The 20927-nt window shown below is 44.4% G+C and overlaps 1 protein-coding gene across 20 annotated transcripts; it reads right to left on the bottom strand.

Moving 5' to 3' along the window:
- Positions 1-684: 684 nt before the first annotated feature.
- On the bottom strand, positions 685-20494 carry TPM1 (tropomyosin 1). Of its 20 annotated transcripts, XM_069867115.1 has the most exons (11): positions 20235-20485; positions 19521-19646; positions 19215-19340; positions 12452-12585; positions 11126-11243; positions 10591-10661; positions 10264-10339; positions 9128-9190; positions 8797-8866; positions 7304-7549; positions 5912-6052 (listed from the first exon to the last, which is right to left on the bottom strand). In XM_069867115.1, the coding sequence occupies exons 1-10, from the start codon at positions 20346-20348 to the stop codon at positions 7467-7469; spliced, it is 981 nt and encodes a 326-aa protein (XP_069723216.1). In that variant the 5' UTR covers positions 20349-20485; the 3' UTR covers positions 5912-6052; positions 7304-7466. The 20 variants fall into 20 exon arrangements, with proteins under 20 accessions (XP_069723204.1, XP_069723203.1, XP_069723200.1 ...); XM_069867101.1 differs by lacking the exon at positions 19215-19340 and having other exon boundaries at positions 5843-6052; positions 20235-20487; XM_069867096.1 differs by lacking the exons at positions 10264-10339; positions 19215-19340 and adding an exon at positions 9697-9772 and having other exon boundaries at positions 5843-6052; positions 20235-20481.
- Positions 20495-20927: the final 433 nt, after the last annotated feature.

Genomic DNA, 20927 nt, shown 5'->3' with positions numbered 1-20927 from the left:
GATGTAACCTAAATCTGCCTCCTACCGAGCTCCTTGCTGCTAGATGGATGGACATCAACTTTCAGCAATAAACTACAGAAAAAGAAAGAATAAGAATTATTGTTGAAGTTCTGGAATTGCTCATTGACAGATCTCATAATTCAAATAAAGATATCTACACATGTACAAATTTGCAACCAGTAGGAAAAATTTGGGTGAAAGGATCTCTTGTGAACTTCACGCATAATTTTGGAAGGTTTAACACTGTACTGAAGTTATTTAACAGGTAAGATATAGACAGACATGGTGGCGTTTGCAAGACCATGGTCTTTAGGGCTCATTTCCTACAGAAATCTATGGGAGTTCTGCAATGATCTTACTGAACACAGTTTTGGTCAACAATGAATAATTCTGGAAAGCTCTATCACCCGTTCTGGGATAATCGCATTCTGCATCCATCTGGGAATACAAACAAATGACAGGGAGAGGTTCCTGCAATTTGACTCTCAAAGGGCTCCTCTTAGCAGCTGCAGATCCACATCAGTCCAAACCACCATGATTTTATACACGAGCCTAACAGCACAGAAGGGACTGAAAGCCAGTGTGTCAACAGCCTAGTCCAATGAGAGACATGGCACACGTGCATTTTACACAGTGATACATGGAAAGCTCAGGGTACGAAAAACAAATCACAGGAAAGCAAAATTTAAAAAATGTCCTAAAATGTGCATTTTATTCCATATCATTATACAACGTTTACATACAGGTATACTTTTAAAACTGCTCAAAGAAAGTGTGAAAACAGTGAGGCGAATACCAGTTTATAAATTCCTCCCCCTCCCCCAAATCCACACAAATAAAATACATTTTAACACAATCTCTTCCAAATTTATGTTTTCTCATGAATTTATTGAATCTTTCATTTCAACATGAAAAATACAATTGAATGAATACTCAAGGTGAAATGCTGACCTACACTTCTGTATTGAGTTGCAAGAGCACAGTTTAAAACCTCCAGAAGCTTTTGCTTTAATCTGTTGCTTTACATACCTTCGTTTTATAGAATTAGAAAGCACAGAAAGTCCAAATCCTCACAGATGAATAAAATTATGATAAAAATAAATTACTGTGCTGGACAACTCCTGACTTGTCTGATATCATACAAAAGACTTCAGTAGAATCTTTTGTTAAAATAGCACCATTTCCACCTGATCTCTCTTGAAGGTGAATCACCATTCTTGTTAAAAATTGCAGTTGGCACTTGAGGTGGGACACTTGCTGCCACAGCCAGGATTCTTCAAAAGCCTAACTAAGCACACTGAGCTGCTGAACTCTCTACAAAGTGTAGGTAACATTTTTGTTGGGAAATGGCACATTTAAACCGTAATGTAATATAGCTTAACCCGCATATGGCTTGCCCATTTTGGTGTTTCCCTGACCCCTGCCTGATCATTTAGCAGATGTTCTTGTGACTGTGGTGAAACTAAAATAAAAAGACATGTTTATGGGGCTTCACGGCAAGCAGGTGTAAAAATAGTAAAACAAATAATGTGGTTGCTGCTAAGAAGATTTTCACATGTTGTTTAACTCCAGTAAAGTTTGATCCAGCATCTGATGCATACTAAGGTTTTCTTCTTTGGCATGCGCCACTTTCTCTGTTGTGGGATTAGAAAATTAAAACGTGAATAGCAGTTCTTTGGAGGCACCGATTCTCAGAACATGAAGGCATGCAATCATCATTTCTATTGCACGGTTTAGAAGGTTAAGAAATGTGCATGCTCATAAATACCGATGTCCCCAGACAACGCAACAAGACAGAATTCCAAATTCATAAAACAAACAGCAAATAATGCTAGTTTAGAACTGTTTACAGCTGCATTTGTTAAGAAAATGCACTGCCAACAAAGATCAAATTCTTATATGTTCTAGAAACTCTTTGCTTACAAGAATCTGGGACGGTGAATTTTTTTTTAAGAGAAGTAAGGCAATCAAGAAAATAATTATTCTTCGTAGAATACTTTAAGTTTCATGTAATTCAGAACTTGCAAAGACCAAAAACAATTAAAACTAATCTATTTGTGAGTGAAGTTACCCTTAAGAAATTTGTTTTTTCTAGGAAATAAATAAAATCAAAGCTAGTAGCTTTATGTTGCATGCACACTTTTATAGGACAGTCATTTAACACACTTATTTGATATAACAAATGAGTACAATGTTCTAGAGCTGCATCCTACCAGAATCCAGTAATAGTAACTTCATACTAATGTAAGCATACCTTTAAACTGACCGCGTATTTTCAGATGAAGCTCCCATTCCTACTTTTTTCTCAATTTCTATTATTTTTTTGAAGTCAAATACCAGCCCAATTTCATGCAAAATCATTGCATTAAACTCTCCAGATAACAAAATATCCTTTATGGTTTTGAAATACGGAAATACAAATCGCAGTGAACATTTTATCTCTTGTCCACGTTCTAGTGAAAATCTCAGAGCCAATTCACGATGTTAGGTACACTGAGTGTACCTGCATACACGGCAGGCTGTTACTTTTTTTTGGATACTGCTAGCTAAATGCTGTAGCTGGTTACTGATGTGGAAAGGAGCAATCGCACAGCAAGAGCTTACTGCTCCTCCAAAGTAGGTGTGCATACAGATAATAAAGCCTCATCCAGAAGCATGTTTTTCCAACAGAAACTCAGAATTTCATTCATTAATTTACCACAGAATCAACAGCCTGAAAAAAAATCAGTTTCTAGGTTTCTTGCTTATTTCTACATTTACTGATTCATTCTTAAGGAAATTCAGAAGAAGTCGTTTTAAACCAAGTCAACAAGAGAGCCACACTAAAGTTTAATCCTCATTCAGTGCCAGCTTTAGTTCATTAGTTAGGCGACTGTTTTGCTCAAGTTGCTGGTAGAGTTGGTCTGTACAGGCAGCAAGCAGGTTAGAAGGGAAAAAGAGGCAGAATGAAGACAGATTAGACAGAGAAAACAGTTAAGTAAGAGTTAATAAAGAAACTGGTCACACCACAGACAGTTCAGTCACACACAGAGAAACATTTTACCTTTGTGTCTAGAACTCTAGTGAATAGCTACTCCAAGGAACAGCTATTATAACCTATGAAGAACTGGCTAAGGCTCCTGTTGTGGGGAACAGCTGAGATGGTAAACGGGAAAAGAAATGGAAGAACTGCAGCTATGTTCCTAGAAGAACCAAATCCTGCTTTAAGCTTTACATACAGTGTGTGGAAGATTTGTTTTATGAGTGCCATTTCTCTTTCTAAATTACTTGTGTCGTGGAACCTCATCTGTCAGCTGAGGGAAAGCAACCACGGTAAGTGATGGCAGGAGAGATACTGGTAGCCAACTGCCACTAGGTTTGACTCGGCCCGTACGCCCTGCCTGGGGAATCTGACAGCTGAATGGCATTTTTGGTAGGGAAATGTACTTCTGTTACTGGCATCAACACACTCTGACACCTTTAAATTGTCCAGCTGTACTTCATAAGAAAACAAAACCAAACATTTGCTGAAAATGAAATGGAAACACAAAAACCTGTGTTGCACAAACACTGCAAATAAAAGAGGACAGTTCACATTCATGGTCAGAAAGAACAGCCACAGCTACATTATGACAGTGTATTTAGTGAGAGTTTTTCTGCAGAGTTCCATGATGGTTTTGGACTGTCTCATTTTCTCAAACTGCTCATATTCTTAATAGTCTAATTGCATTCCCGGCCTCTTGATCCCAGATTATTCCCCTACAGGAAATGACTGTTTCTGATTCTTTTCCACAAGCTTCCTAATAGTTTCCACAGAAATCCTCATCCCCTGCAGGCTCTGGACAAACGGCAGAGCCGTGCAGCTGGTCTGTAGGACACACTTGTCTGGTGGGCAGCACCTTGCCACAGCTCCCTCCCCAGCCCAAACTCCACCAGCCAGCTCAGTAAAACCAGGACACACTGCAGAGCTCTGATTCTGCACCAGTAACAACTGGGTTTTGTCTCTCTTATGAGGATGATGTCACATACACGTGGAAAAAAACACCAAAACCTCAGAGTAACTGAAATTTCACTCTCTTAGGCAAAGTGTATTGAGTTGTTATTTGAACTAACAAGTTGAGGCTTAACTTCATCACAGATTATTCTGCTCTTTAACTCAGACAGAGCTTTACAGTGTTTCTCAACACCCAAAATGATACTAAAACCCTCAGGTAAAGCATGGAAAGCATTTTCCAAGTCAGCCCTTGATTACCTGCAGGCAGCCTAAGTTGCAATTTGCCACAGAGGCAGAGCCAAGGGCTAGCACCCCGGGCCAAGCAGGGTTTTCAGGCTCTTGTGCAGAGCCAGCAAGGCTCAGCCTCAGCACAGCAGAAAGCCCGGGTGAATGAGACATGAGAGCCAGCGCTCCTGGCAGGTACACACAGGCAGACCTTGTGAGATGCACAACATAATGCACCGGTCAGGTCCAACAGGGACAGGAATGCTGAAAAGCACTGCCATGAGAAGCCACAACAGCTCCATGGAGTCAAAATCAGTGCAGCAGAGCCACCTAGAAATTCTGCACGCAGCTACCTGGGTAGCGAGAGCTGATTATGTGTGTTTGAAGAAAAAGGGAAGCTTCAAATACTGATGTTCAAAATTACTGTGATAAAAATCACCAGGTTCCTACATTGGATTTTCCTTTTTTAACTTCTCTTAAGAAAACACCAGCACTGCAAGGAATTGAGGGGGAAACCACCACTGCTGACAACACTACCCTAGACTGCACTGCTGAATCATCTGAAGTTGAATCAGAAAGCCACACTTACATTATTCTACAAGCAAAAAAGTAAAATTCAGCTACACTATGACTTTATTTAGCTCTGGTGACTTAGGAACTTCAGCAATATATATAGCGACAAGTATAATCAGCAATCAATCCAGTTTAAACTGATACACTTTAACGTGACGTGAGAAACACCTTCCATTGTGAAGAAAAAAAGTTAAAATAATGCAATAAACTCTCTAGTTGCAAATAGCAGAACAAAAAAGCAAGGTGTCAGTATTTAATGCTTCATTCTTAATTAGGCATTGCCGAATCAGCTGAAAGCCAAAGTTTAGGCTTTGAAACCTGAAATCTGCATGTTCCACTTTGCAGCAGAGTCACTTCATTACTGGTACAATGATGAGAGTTTTCCTATTCCAGTTCTGAAGCATTTCTCATGATTCTGTAATTCAAACTCAAGTCTGAGCTATACACAAGAGTGGAAAACTACAGAAATCTCCCTGCTGAACCTCAAATCTTATCACGCTACTCAAGAAAAGTATATTGTAAGAAAAAAAGTTAACAAGCAACATCTTTGCTAATTAGGGGTATTTTGTTTATACAGACCCTTAAAATCTGTCTCAAATATTTAAGTTAATGAACAAACACATTATATAAAGATGGGAAGTCTTCAGCATGAAGCTAGGAGTAACTTTCAGACTTTAAAATGAAAAATCTGGTGTGAAGGCCTGAACTGCTCTCTCAGTCATGCTCCCACGACCAAGTAACCCCAAGGAAGCAATGCCCTTGCAGATTTTGGCCCAACAATAACAACTGAAAAAATTCCCACTACATCTATTTGTCATTTTATCTGAATCAGATTTTGAGAAAGACAGACCGTAACCAGTTGGGTTTGACCTCAAAATAGCAAGAGTTGTATTCTCAACCTACAGAGTGCTATCACTGGCTTTGCATGTTGACATTCAGGCAAAAGCGTTTGTGGAAAAAAGTGGAAACACAAAAAAAAAATTAAATTCCTAATGGCAAAAAAAAGCAAATTTTATTAATAACTGAAATAGTTACTTTAATAAATAAAAGGCAAGTGAATAGCAAAAGGGATATAGCTGGGATGTTTATTTTACATTAAGAGATGTAGAGTTTCTGTACAGCAGAGCACAAACAGAGCATGTTCCGAGACAGGTGCTAGAGGAACAGAGTGAAATAAGCCAGAAGACAGAACAATGAACCCATGAAACATCCAGAGCTTGGACAGATGTTTTATCCAACCCGATGAAGATGTCTTTGGAGAAGTGAAGCAAAGAAAATTATCTGCGTGAAAAAAAAAGTAAGATAAGGTAGAAAATAAGAAAGGTGCAGTAAAGACTTCCAAAAAGCAGCAACAGAACAGCAGAGCCCAACACGCTAAGGTGACTACTTAAAGAAACACCACACCATGCTGGGAGTAGAATGCTACAGTAATGTACATTTTAAAGCCTGTTTTCTATTTGGAAATATCCCAGACTGAAGAAATACTGTAATCTCTATACACAAGGGAGGAAAAAGGAAATCCATTTGCTTGATAAGCCACTGAGAAAAAACATATGTTGGGGGGTGGGGAATTAAAAAAAACCCCAAAACCCAAAGCATACAAAGCAGATAAGAGATCTCTGCTAAAACATCAGGACAGAGAGGGAGGGAGGGAAATAATGAACAGATACAGGGGTGAAAAAATGCAAAGAAAAAAACCATTTGAAGTATGGGTGCGTGCAAAATATATTTCAAGCTCCAAGCAAAGCTTATGTCTTGCCGAAAGCATGCTGGTTTCCAAAAAGAAATGCTAGGACTAACCATTATGTCTCACAAGCACTTGAGAGCCACAACTCTTCCTCCTTCCCATGTCAACTGTACACGGTTCATGCAAGTGAACGGTATGAGCATGGGAAGGTGGATTTAGCATAGCTGACCTCTGTTCAGAGTCTTAGGTTGATGGAAGGAGTCAGTTTGGATCGAACACTGCAAGGACTAGTCACCTCACAACTGATTGCTCTGCTGCTTTCCTGCTCCCTAACTATTTTTCTCCTCATGACTGAAGTTGATTCTAGCACATTTTTGGTATATGCAAATCAGATTACTGCTACCCGCCATAAAATATGCAGAAGCAACCTACAACTGTCACTTTTGTGACTTTAAGTAACAAAGTAATCTAGTGGTAACAGTTGAAATTTGCAGAGCAGTCAAGGAAATTTAGGTACTAAACACCTCCCACTGTCGCTAATAGAGAACACAGCTAAATCTTAGTTTCTTTGAAACTCCTGTAGGAACTTTGCCACAGAAAACTAACAGCAGAATACACCCTGAGGGTAACATCGATGAGGCAATTTTCTTTATTAGACTGAACACGATGAACCTGGTAGAAAATACTTGGAACAGAGGTGAACTGAAAGGATAAACGCAGAGCTAAAACAGAAGGCAACCACAAGGCACAAGGATTGCAGGTACGGAATGAAGGAGTAAACACGAGCTTATCAGGCAGCTTACAAAATCACCATGAGTATTTACCAGGCTAGGCACAACACTCACCCACACTCTGCCACGGTAAAGATATTGTTCATGGTATTTTGTACACCTAGTCTCGCTAAAAGAAATGCGTCTCCCAGTACAGAGGGAGTGTAATTTCACAAGGCTGGAACTGCGCAATCAATGAGGGCAGGGAAGCAGGTGCAGGCACAAGCTGGGAAGACATTTACATGGAAGTCATATCGTTGAGAGCGTGGTCCAGCTCCTCGCTGATGGCTTTGTACTTCAGTTTCTGAGCATAGAGCTCATCTAGCATTCGCCCAAGGGAAGGCAGAGGCGTGCAAGGAAATGGAGCGTGATCATGGGATGGAAGGTGAAGGTGGTGGCATGGGATACCATCCAGAAGCCATAGGAAAGGGGAAGAGCGCATAGGAAGAAGTGTTGTGACAGACAAAACAAAACAAGATTACAAAATTACAGGAGAAGAAAAAAATATTAAAAAAATCAACAGCAAATAGTTTTATGCAACAAGCTCATTAACTGCACTGCCAGTGAGGCAACCCACGATACAGAGAAAATGAAGGAAAAATCCATGTTTCGCTGCCCTTAATTTTTGCTTTAACACACATTAGGAGAGCACAGAGGAGCCAGGGAGAGAGTATGCAAAAATGGGGCTCAACAAGGATGCTAACATTACTCTTCTACCATTTTTTTATTTAAAAACACCCCAAATGCTCTGTTTGTATGATGGCGTAAACTCGGTTTCATACAGCGATTTCTGTTCCTTCTAAACATTTATCTTTCTTCTCTGCTTCCTTCCTGAGTCAGTAAACATAGATTTTCAACATCTACCCAGATATTTCATACCCTTTATGCAGATGTCAGCCTGCCACACCAAGCAATCAAGCCTTTTAAAATCCTAGACTTAGCATAAGACATCTAAACAGTAAACTCAGAGCTTTGCATTACAAAGCACTACTGAATTATTCTTTCTGGAGGGAGAGAAGGGGAAAGCACATTCTGCTATTCTACTGCAGATCTGAAAGATTCATTAAAACCTTAAACCAACTCTCTGAAGCTAAATAAGATGCCTGATTACATATACAATCCATTAGCTTTACTGAAAGCTGGCCACTGGTCTATGTCACAAAATGCCTGCCCTCACCCACATTTACCACAGTAATAAATTAAGTCAGTTTGCTACATTCCTGATTATTACAAGCATAACATAGCTAATAATACTACTTATCTCAACACTTACCCTATACATTTATATACCTCCAAGTAGAAGAGTATAAAGCAAAAAAAGAAAGGAGCCTTGAGAACATGAGAGGAAAAAGAACAGGCAAGAGCAAAACACCATTCACCTGAAGTTTTTTGGTGTTATCAAGACATTTCAATCAGAAAATATTTTGCCTATTTTACTCTTTAGGCAGACCCATTTATACAAGCAGGACAAGTTAGCCGAATAGAACTGGGTACAGAAAAAAAACCCTAAACAACAGAATACGAGATCTGTTTTTCTATAATACGTGAGAAAAAACAAAACCTCATACCTTCTAGGTCATCAATGCTCTTCTCCAGCTTGGTTACTGACCTCTCAGCAAATTCAGCACGGGTCTCAGCCTGAGGTCAAGACAAATACAGACTATTTTAGGAAATGCACAAATAGTACTTTAAAACAGAGGAGCAGCAATTCAAATGAGGGAAAAAAAGGACAGTTAAAGGAGGTGAATAATAAGGGGATACTAATCTTTAGGAGAGACATTAAACACTAAACTGTCTCCAAAATGATGTGTTCATCCTTAAAGCCACAAAGCAGTGTTTATACTAAAAGAATCAAACTTGCATTGGAAGATCTGTTGTAAAGTACAACTCTAATTTTACCTCCTTCAGTTTGTCAGTCAGCACTTTAATCTCCTCTTCATACTTGTCTTCTTTCTGCGAGTACTGTAATTAGAAAGAGGATCGCTGATATTAGACGAGGTATTCTAAACCTACAAAAATTACCTCATTTGAGACTCTCTAGTGGATCAACTGTATACCGGAAATTAAGTCCGTTTATTGCAAGAGCCAAACTTGCCTTGAGTTACACTCCCGTGCTATACAGTGGGGAACTCTGAGAAGAAATTAATACCATGGTTTCAAAGAGGAGTGGCATTTGGAGAAGTATAATGTTAGCAGACAAATGCCATTTTGAGGGACATTCTATTAATAATATTTAATCCTGTCAAATACTTAACAGAACACATGGTCAAATAATTCTGACCTATTTGGAACTAGAAGGAATGTTAGGTTCTGATAAGAGCCAAATAGGAATTGAGCAGGAAGTCCATATGTTTCTACTTCCCATAGCCTTGCTCAAGTGCTGGAAAGCGATCAGCTCATAAAGAAAACCCCACAGGCCAATCCAGATGACAACATAAGGGACATTCTCACGTAAGTCTCTAGCCTACCTTCTCAGCCTGAGCCTCCAGCGACTTCAGGTTGTTGGTCACAGTTTTCAACTCCTCTTCAAGCTCAGCACATTTGCTGTTATTTTGGAAGGAAGGCAGGAAGGGGGCGGATGGAAGATTCAGTCAAGCAAAAGAAACAGAAGAAAACAGGGGGAAAATATAGAGAAAAATGAAAACAACTGGAGAGCAAAAGAATGGCCTCAAAAGCAGCTGAATCCATCATAGTTTGAAAGCAACTCCATACAATGCCAAATTCCACTTAAAGCGCACATTAAGACAACGACCAGGCAGAATTCATCTATAGCCTTTGGCTTACACAGAAATATTTACGTAGCCTTTACATATGACAGTTCAGCTTCTTTTAGGCTGCACAAGAGACCAGTTTTAAAGGCAAAAATGAATAAATAAATAAAAAAAGAAACCAAAGAAAACCACCAAAGCAAGATGCAAACAGAGTAAAGAGTGTAGCGAGGACTCATTTGTTACTACTGAGTGAGCTAACTGGCTATGGAAGCTGAAAGACTTGGGTTGCAGTTAAACCTAAAAACTGTTTATTAGTATCAGTACCTTATCCTCTGCAGCCATTAATGCTTTCAAGGTCTGATCCATTATTCTTAACTGTTCTTCCAGCTGTCGGACTTGGCTGTTAGTGAACACATGAAATGCACAAAAGCCATTCACAAAATCAGTGTGCAGGTACAGCATGCAGTGACAAAACACACGCGCACACACATATGAACACATTTACTTTGGCGCTGACCATTTATTTTGACCATTAGAGAAAATGCGCACAACATAGCTTTGAGCTGAACACAAAGTGTACTGCCAACGTCTCATGCTGTTACAGTTGTCTTGTAGCACCTCACACGTATCTTGCAGCTGCTCAACACTTACCTTTCTGATAGCTCAGCCCGCTCCTCAGCCCGCTCCAGGTCACTCTCAATGATCACAAGCTTACGAGCCACCTACCAAAAAAGGCAAAAGGCAATTGGGGATATTATGTTGCTGCAGCTCACATCATCTGTTTCTAGAGCCTAAAAGAAGGGAGCTGGGCTTCTTTCCATTTTTGGAGTACACATAAGTATGGATTATGTGATATCCTCGTTATTCGTTTGAGGTTTTGTTATCTGACATTTTCCAAGACCTCTCTTTCACCTGGCAAAAGGCAGCTTAAAACTATTTTTCTCCCTAAGAGACTAGGGAATACTCTCAACCAGTAAATACTCTCAACAGTGCAAATATCTGAGCACAGAATTCTTGTCCCATGAGGAATCTGGATGCCCGTTTTTATTTCCATAGCTGCAAAGAGTGGTGCTTGGGATCTTTTGAACATAAAAGGTAAAGGAAAAAAAAAAAAAAAAGAAGAAAAAGAATTATAGGCACAGCCTGAAGGACGTTGGAGACAGATGACCTGCACTCAGGAACTGACCTCTTCATACTTGCGGTCAGCCTCTTCAGCAATGTGCTTGGCTTCTTTAAGCTGGATCTCTTGGATTTCCATCTTCTCTTCATCCTTCTGGGCTCTGTTTTCAATGACCTTCATTCCTCTGAAAGACGTGAAAAACAGGAAACGCAAGGTTCAGGGTTTGCCTGCTGATCTCCAGCTGTGCTACTACTGCCGTGCAACTTTCAGACAGGTGTATTACAGCAGTCGAAGCACATCAGATACTTGACTCTTCACAGATCTAGCCCTGTGCATTCACACTTCAGAAGTTCAAAGGAAAGCAGCACGTTCAAAGAAAGAAAGAAAATTTAATTTGTTTAACTCTTCAGAGTTCAGCTGTACTGCTCTTTTTTAATTTTAAATTGAAAGAAAACAGGTCTTCTAGAAAGGTAAATAAATGGTCTTGCTTCCAAAGACCTAATAAGATGACCAAAGACGTCTGAGCTATTACACTCCCCGTGAGACAGCATATTACAACCCCTGCAGGGCTGACAGGTACTATGTTTATGGCTAAACAGACTCCTGTGAGCAGAGCCCTGGAGCACCAAAGCTCTCTGTGCTCTGGCTAAGTAAAATTTAACTCCTCCTAAACAGGAAACACTGTGTATTGCCCCTTCCATCCATGTGTGATCCAAATTCTTTCATCTATTTCACAATGCACTGTAAGTCTCAGGTACTTTTATTTTCAACAGGCCACATCATTAGTGAGATAGAAATATGTATGCAGAATATGTAGGTACTACTACAGATACAAAATACAATTTGTAGAAGTGAAACAAGAGATCTTCCAAAGCTAATAAATCTTGAGTACCCAAATTATACACAGTACTTCTGGAAACCTCAGCCTAAATCTGAAGGAGTTATCATCCTCTCTCTGCTCTGCTCACCTTCATGTGACCAACAGGAGACCCAAAGCCTCTTCCAGCACTTTGCTGTTCTCCAAATAAGATTTTTCCACCCACAATGAAATCAAGAGTCACCTGACAGCACAAGAGTTACACTTCATCCTCAAGAAGTTGTCTTCCAAATAGAGAAGTCTGGGCTGGGCCAAACAGTTTCCCAGGAAGCAGCACAACATACTGAAAGCCCTAACCCACTTATATCTTATCGTTATGAGACATAAACAAGAACTGAAGCCTACGCATTTTGGACATATCAACAGACAAGCTGTAACTGAAGTCCACGTAGGCAGAGTGCAACACACATGTTCGGAGGCTTAGGAGTGGTTTAATTTATTTCCCTAACCCACACCCTAGCAATTATCATCTTTGTCATAAGGGTAATGATCCATTCAAGAGTGGTACCACCCACCTTTCACTCTCATCTGCAGCCTTCTCTGCCTCCTCCAGCTTCTGCAGGGCAGTAGCCAAGCGCTCCTGAGCCCGATCCAACTCTTCCTCAACCAGCTGGATGCGTCTGTTCAGAGAAGCTACTTCACTCTCAGCCTAAGCACAGGAAGAACAGAAATTAGTTTGCAATAAGGCAACACCACCTCTTGTAAAATATTATCCCGCATACCTGCTAGTACCATTTAACAGCACTTCAGTAATTTCTGACTTCATCCACTAAATAGCCCATACAGAGAGATGTACACGCCCTCACTAAATTGTGAAGTTACTGCTTAATGGAGGAAAAAGTGATTAATGCTTCCTTTAAGTGAAGCACATTAAGGACTGTAAAATCTGACCTAGAAAGAACTGCCCTGGAAGAACTATGCATCATTTCCTAAATATTTTCTGTTCCTGTATTTGCAGATAATAACTCGTTATAGCCTTGCACCCCTTCTCCCACCCCACCTTTTCAATGAGTACAAACCAATTACCAGATTCTTATATGTTATCCCAAATCCTTTATTTCTGACCTTCTGCCCTATTTTGGTAAGAACTGTCCCAGTATTTCCCTGAGTTCCATTAGCAGGTTCAGTGTAAACATGCAAAAGTACACCTAGGTCAGCATTCGCAACGAGACAGCTGATACTGAGAGAGCATGAGAACATTTAAGAAATGCCCGAATGCCCACAAGTTTTGTTTGCAGGCAAGCTATGCAAGAGCTGACAAAGGCGGCACCAGCAGAGGCTACATCTCAGAAGGGCCCTGGTACAGACAACAATTGCTTAAAACGTCTGTTTCTGGTTTTTTTCCCCTCATTCTGGCATTCTCAAACTACCCCCAGCTTTAAGCCTCAGACATTACCTGTTCACTTAATCTTCTGTATCACATTTGCAACTCAGCTGCCTATTATCATTACAAGCTTTTACTTCAGATGCTCTCAAACCAAAAGAGGGGTAAGTTGCAGAGTAACTGTAACAGTTGCACTGTTCTGCAACAGTGTTCTCGTTATAACTTCATTATTAAACTTACTTTCTTTCAAAAGGATATTAAGAACAAGATATATATAAAAAATCCTCAATGTTAAAAGTTAATTACTTCCCAGAAGTTACGGCTAATCAGTACTGAAAATGATCTTGCTATATGCGATGCAGTACACTACTGGACCTCCTGTGATGCCTGGTTGGGGGAAACCAACCCTCTATTGAAACTGGATACAAACAGTATCACTTTAGTGATTTCTTCAGTTAAGAATCTAAGTAACTTATCTTTTGTTTTTACTAAACAGATGCAGCTGGATACAGTTGGCCACAGCTAAATTTTTGTTGTACATAATGCAAGTGAAAATAATTTGCACACCAGATAAGTAAAATGACCTTTGACATGACAGTAACATTGCTCTGGGAGGATGACTGGAAGCAACACATCTACAGGGAAGCAAATACACATTTGAATGTTAGTGAGTATTGGCAGCGAACCAAGAGCAGAAGAGATGACACCCTTAGAAATCCACAATAACCCAAATCTAAACTCTTAGCTGTGTATTCAAGCAGTAGCACTCCTGACCTGTATTTTCAGACTTCTGGCTTTAAACAGCAAGAACGTGAACACCCTTATTTGAGGAAGAAAACAACCTTTCATAAAGGTTACCCTTTGGAAATTTTTACTGTTACAAGTTAATTATTATCATGTCAAGACTCCTCATCACGATAAGCGCATACAACATGCTGAGAAAACACAGGGCGACTAAAGTTCAAGCTTTCACTTCCTGCTCCAGTAACTCAATAAAGGTTTACCAACCAGCCTTATATGGCCCAAGTCGTTCTTGTGCGGAGCAGGACTGCTCTCCTTATATGGTAAGGGAGGAAAAAACCCCAGTGACATTCAGGGGCACTCCCACCGCAAACCGACAAACAAAACCTCCTGCGTTTTTGCCGTAGCCCTTCTACACCACATATTTTTACCACGAGCGATGACGTGGATAAGTTGCCATTAGGCGTTAATTATTACTGTTGTGAGAAAGATTCTGTCTTCCAGAAGAAGGAAGAAAAAATGCATTCCAAGAGTGTGATTACCCACGGCCCCTCGAGGCGTGTGCACTCCAACCAAGAGATTCTTCTTTAAGGCAATGGCTGCTTGTCACAGCCTTGAAACTTTCAACAGTCTGCTTTAACAATCACACGCTGTAAGCTGTGATATGTTTTGGCCACAGCTTTAGCTTTTTTCATTGTTTGCATATCTGTACCTTGCACAGGAAGAACAAAAACCCCCACAACCCTGGCTGGTCACATGCTGTACAGCGCAAGGCCTTGCACTGAGGGAAGGGTCAGATTCACACCTCTGCTTGCTTGCTGCAACCTTCGCAAAGCCTCCTTCCTCAAGCGTGCAGAAATACGGTTGCAATAGGAAAAAAACATCTGTACGTAGCTAGCATTATAGAAGAGGTACAAGCCTACTTGTGCCTGAGTTCAGTTTTGAGCCTTTATTCACCCCAGTACTGACCTTTCCAAAGAAAAATTTAAATATCATGTAAATGTACTCTGCATAAATCCCCAACATCTGCCTAAACCAGCTTCAGGGAAGAGATAAACATTAACCTTTAGGATCTTCAGCCTTACAGCAACGTGGCTGAGCTCTCGCAGGAAGACTTCACCAGCAAGCTGTAATTGCTCCTCCAGTGCTATTCCTACTGCCAAAAAGGGTAACAGCAAAGCTTCACATTTTAAAAGGAATCCCTTAATATCCTGTTTAGAACAATATACATCACTGAAAGTAGGAAGATCGGTGTCCTTTACTCTACAAAACTCAGAAAACAAGTACAATGTTTTAAAAGATGGAAACACTTATGAAAGTAGTTAGTGACCGATACATGATCCCTCACTGAAAAAAAACGGATATGAAATGCTTTGCAAGAATGCAGTAGTTACACAAGCGTAAGGAGCCATATTTTGCTCCTTGGGAAGATCACCTGCAAGTCATCAGAAGGCCCTTCCTTTGAACTTGCTGCCCAGAATGTGCAGAACCCCCCCTGTTATAAGGAAATCCAATAATGCCTATTTTTTCTATCATAATAAACCACACGAATGAGAAATTAGTTCTTTTGTGTCGCTTTGTACAGCCACTGAAGATGCTAAAATCGCCACAAAGGACAGCATACATTTTATAGCAGGAAACATCAAGTTACAGCTGCTAGAATTCCCCCAGGTCAGCAGCAAGGCAAACAACACCCCTATCAGGTTTTTCCCTGTAGCTGCCACCCATAACTCCATCTCTGTGCTGCGTGAGACTGTGCTGCTCACGCCTCACCTTCTCTCTGCCGAAACCCGTGCCTGCTGTTACTTTTCCATCTTTGCTAGAGGGTCTGACGAGCCATGGGGAGGGGTCTCACTAGCCACAGGGGGGATCTGACTAGCCACTAGGGGGGAGATCTGACAAGCTGCTGGGGGGGAGAATCTCATTTGCCACGGGACAGGTCTCACTAGCCATGGGGGATATCTGAGTAGCCACGCAGGGTCTCACTAACCTCGGGGGTTCTGACTAGCCACTGGGGGAGACTGACTAGCCACTGGGGCGGGGAGTGGGGGTCTGACTAGCCACTGAGGCGGGGAGTGGGGGTCTGACTAGCCACTGGGGCGGGGAGTAGGGGTCTGACTAGCCACTGGGGGTGAGGGGGGGGGTCTGACTAGCCACTAGGTGGGGGAGGGGGGGGTCTGACTAGCCACTGGGCGGGGAGTGGGGGTCTGACTAGCCACTGGGGGAGTCTGACTAGCCCAAGGCGCTACAGCTGTAGAGCCAGGGGGCCATTCAATCGCATCGCTGCGGCGTTTCCAGGCGCTCGGGGCCATCTCGGGTTCCGCCCAGGCACACGACCTCCCGCACCCGCAGCTCCCGCAGCTCCCGCAGCCGCACCGCCCCAGGCAGCCCCCGCACCTCCTCCCGCAGCGCTCGCTCCTGGTCCACCTCGCGCTGCAGCTGCCCCGCCCGCTCCTCGGCCGCGTCCGCCTGCTCCTGCAGGCTGCGGATCTTCCTCCGCACGGCCTCCAGCGAGCTCATCGCCGCCATCCCCAGCGCCCGGAAGGGACCGAGCCGGGGCGGCGCCGCCACGGACCGCGCGGGGGCGCGGCCAGGTGAGAGCGGCGGCGGCAGCGCCCCCTGCCGGGACGGGAGCGGCAGCGGGACCAAGGTCAGCATCAGCACCGGGACCAGGACCGGCACCGGCACTGGGACCAGCACTTGGGACCAGGACCAGCAGTGGGACCAGGACCACCACTAGCAATGGGACCAAGATCAGGACCAGGACCAGCACTGGGACCAGGACCAGCACTAGCACTGGGACCAGGACCAGCACTAGCACTGGGACCAACGCTGGGACCAGCATCAGCACTGGGATCAGGACCAGCACTAGGACCAACACTGGGACCAGGATCAGCAGTGGGACCAGGACCGGCACCAGCACTGAGACGAGGACCAGCAGTGGGACCAGGACCAGCAGTGGGACCAGGCCCAGCACTAGCAATGGGACCAAGATCAGGACCAGGACCAGCACTGGGACTGGGACCAGCACTGGGACCAGCATCAGCACTGGGACCAGGATCAGCAGTAGGACCAGGACCAGCAGTGGGACCAGGACCAGCAGTGGGACCAGGACCAGCGGTGGGACCAGGACCAGCGGTGGGACCAGGACCAGGACTGGCACCAGCACTGAGACCAGGACCAGCGGTGGGACCAGGACCTGTGGTGGGACCAGCACTGAGACCGGGACCAGCAGTGGGACCAGGACAAGTACTGGGACCAGCACTGAGACCAGGATCAGCACTGGGACCAGCACTGAGACCAGGATCAGCACTGGGACAAGCGCCGGCACCAGCACCAGCACCGGGACTTACCCAAGCTGCCCCAGTCTGAACACAACACACTAACCGGGAGACACGGAATGGGTCGAGGGGGCTGCCCTGGGGTCACTCCGGGTCATGCCTGGCTGCAGCGAGGGGAGCAGTGCCGGGGAGGGGAGGTTTGCTCACCCCACCCTATGGAGCCGGCGCTCCTGCCCTACCCCAGTCTTTTTCCTAAGGCTTGTAACTATCCAGACTAGTAGGGCAAATACTGGGTCACCTGCAACGCCCCAAAGATACAGCGCGCTGCCAAAAAAACAAAGACGTACTTTAAGTGTCAGGCGTGTTCCATGCATACCAGTAAATGCAGCATTTACCTTGACTAAAACAAGCCAGACACTCGCCTACCCTCTGCCTGAGGGATCGCTGCAAATAAAATCACCCTCAGCTTGCTTCCAAACGCTGTTTTCCAGCAAAGGAAAATTGCACTAGGATTGGTTAGGAAGATCATTCTTTTCAAACTGGGAATCTAGTAGCATTTCTCCTGCCTTCATCCTAGGCTAGCTATTTCCAAATAGTCTGCATACTTTTCCTAATAAGGAATATCTCCCCTGGTTCTGTGTGCGGTTCCTTTGAACAAGTTAAATAAACGTCCTGCTAGCAAGCTGCCTCTCATCTACACAGCCCTGCCCAGAAGACAGCAGACATCTGATCCACATTACACGCAGAACCCCGCTCCCCTTCCTGTGCATGCTCATGTTTGTTAAGTCCTGGAGTTCTCTTTCAAAGCTATACAACTTAAGTGCCATAATGAAGTTAAACTTTTTTTATCCTGCCTTCATTCGGAAAGTAAAATAAGATAAAATCATATTGTCTTTCATGCAAAGATGGGCTTCGTAACATTTCCCCTTCTAAAAGTATCCTTCTTCTCCCTGACATACCTTGCTTGCTTCACCCGTGGAACTCCTCTTTTTATTATAGCTTTGAGCCTAATTTTTAAAACCGAGTTATAGGAAAAGGACAGTCATTGCTTTGAAAATACTGTGGTTCACCTAATCCTGCATATTCAGACCTGAGATTCACTCATAGAGAACTGGATTGTACAGCAGCAGCCACAGAGATCTGAACCTTATCTGCAGAGGCAGTAAACTTGCATGGTTCCATGCATGCAGTACATTAAATGCATGTCAGGGGCAGACAGGTGGGTGGGATGAGGGCCTGGGAGAGGCACGAGCTCTTGCATTATTACCATATAAAGTGCTGAGCTATATATATCCCCCAGCTTGCTCCCAAGATCCCTGTCCTCTGAACTGCAAACCTAGCAAGTATCATCTTCCAGACAATTCACTCTCACACAAGATTGAACTTTTCTTTGACAACAGTTCCCATCATTTCCAGTTAAAAAAAAATCAACCTGGGTGAAGATTTTTGATCTCGGTGAGCCGAACCAGTATCTAGCAGCAGTTCTACCACATGCGTGCCTAGAACAGCTCTCTTGAACACAGAACTAGCAGCCCTTCCTCTTCTGGATCTCCCCATCCTGATCTACTTGTTACTAACTCTCTTGATTCTGCTTCACTATCAAGATAGCACAGTTACTGCTTCAGTCATTTTCAACCATCTCAGACCTGAACACACAATCCATCCTTTCTTTGCTTTCACGTCTAAAGCAGCAAGTACACATGAAAAGCACGTGTCGAGTGAGCAGAAACCCAGTCAAATGCCTCTGACAGTGTGCAAACCTCATGCAAGGAGGCAGTGCTGTGTTTCCCACCTCCCTGCCCAGGAGGGGCCTGGACCCTGCCCTCAGCAAAGCTTTGGATCGCTGCTTGGCAGGAGTCCTGGCTGTCCTGTGCAGAGGGAGCGTGTGGTTTCTCTACTGGGGCAGTGGTGAAAGGGATGGGGGTAACTTACATCTGTGGCCTTTTTGTCAGCCAGTTCCAACTTTTCCTGTGCATCTTTAAGGGACTCGGAGTATTTGTCCAGCTCATCCTCAGTGCCCTTCAGCTTCTTTTGTAGAGCCACCAGCTCGTCCTCCAGCTGTGATACGGGTGGAAAGTGGTGGAGAGGGGAGGGCGGGCAGGAAAAGGTGCAGCAGGCAACGTGATCGTGCAAACAGAGAAGTGCGAGTGCCGAAGAGACAGAAAAGGACAGACGGACAGAGAGAGAGAGAGAGGAGAGACAGTTAGATTATCTTTGCTTGTGACACGGGCACAATACCTTGGCAGCATTCTCCTCTGCGGAGAGGAGACTATCCTCAGACTTGTGTAGCTCTTCCAGCACTTGGTCCCTTGAATCCTCCGTCACACGCAATTGCTTTTCCAATTGCACAATGTCATCCTCTAACTAGGTGCACAAGAGGAAATACAACGCACAAATACATTTCTCCCTGGGCTTAGAAAAGTGGGAATTCAAGTTTTAAACCCCTCTCCCCTCCTCCTTCAGGATCTCCATGGAACGTGCAACCCATGTGCCTTCCAGCCCGAAACCAAAGAAGCCCCAGGTGTAAAGGAGGGGGCTTGGAGAAGGCCAGGAAAATGGGACACACATCTGGAAGGGGGACACACATCTGGAATTGGACAAGTCTGCTGGGTTGTGCTGGAGGGGGCGAACACAGTTTTAAGCGTCCTTTGCCAAATCACAGCACGGTCTGTCCATCGCGAACCAGGTGCTCGAGGCAGCCTCTCCCAGCCGTGCTTCGAGAAACCCCCGTCCCTGGGCTCTGCTTCCCGGCTGGGTGGCTGGGAGCGAGGGGAACAACCTCCAGCCAGGGCCGAGCTCTGCCTTACGAAAAGTTCAACCAGTTCTGCGAGGCAGGCGGTGGGATGGGGGGAAGTGGGGGCAACAGGACAAGGTACGTTAGGGGAAAGAAAAAAGAAAGGAGAGAGAAAGGAGCCATCTGGAGAGCCTTGCGCCCGGGCTCGAGGTGCAGACCTGCTTGCTTCTCTCCTCCGCTGCCTTCTTATCCGCTTCGGCTTGCTCGGCTCTGTCCAAGGCGTTCTCCTTGTCCAGCTTCAGCATCTGCATCTTCTTCTTGATGGCATCCATGGTGGCGGCGGGCTGGGGCGCGTCCCCGCGCGGACTTCACTGCGGAGGCAAAGCGGTTATAGAGCTGCGGGGCAGCCCCGAGCAGCGGCCGCGGCCCCGGGGGAGCGAGCGGAGCGGAGCAGAGGAGTGCGGGCGGCGGGCGGGCAGCGCCTCGCTGATATGCGCTTCCCAGGGGGCTGACTGCATTCCTCAAGACATCCAATACTTTTTTGGAAAGGGATTTTTTTTTTCCCCTCCCCTTTTCCCCTCCTCCTTCGTCCCTACCCCTCTCCCTCTCTCGCCCCCCCCTCGGCTCTTTTCGGAGGCTCCGCGCTCCCATTCGCTGCCTCCTGCCATTGGACCGTGCATATGACTATATATGGGATGCGCTGGGCGAGGGGAGGCGGGGGAGCGCTCTGCTCCCTTTTCCAAATAGGCAGGACGGGACGGGTGGCTGCTGCTCCTGGGAAGGAAGGGAAAAGTTAAACCAGCGAGCGGGAGTGCGGGGAGCGCAGGAGCCGGGCGTGCGGGGCTGCGGCGGGGGCAGCAAGGGGTTAACCGCCCGCACGAAGGCGAGGAATGCGCTTTAAGAGCTTTCCC

The sequence above is a fragment of the Phaenicophaeus curvirostris genome, chromosome 12 (genome assembly GCF_032191515.1).
Source record: "Phaenicophaeus curvirostris isolate KB17595 chromosome 12, BPBGC_Pcur_1.0, whole genome shotgun sequence".
NCBI classification, from domain to species: Eukaryota; Metazoa; Chordata; class Aves; order Cuculiformes; family Cuculidae; genus Phaenicophaeus; species Phaenicophaeus curvirostris.
The sequence above is the reverse complement of the archived record's forward strand: the minus strand, read 5'-3'. Positions and strand labels throughout refer to the sequence as shown.

Bases quoted from the DNA above. Each gene is read 5' to 3' on its own strand.
- TPM1 (XM_069867115.1), bottom strand. From the start codon at position 20,348: ATGGATGCCATCAAGAAGAAGATGCAGATGCTGAAGCTGGACAAGGAG. The intron at 19,647-20,234 runs GTCTGCACCTCG...TTGTGCACCTAG, and splicing joins CGGAGGAGAGAAGCAAGCAG to TTAGAGGATGACATTGTGCA. The intron at 10,662-11,125 runs GTCAGTTCCTGA...CTTTTTTGGTAG, and splicing joins CTGACCGCAAGTATGAAGAG to GTGGCTCGTAAGCTTGTGAT.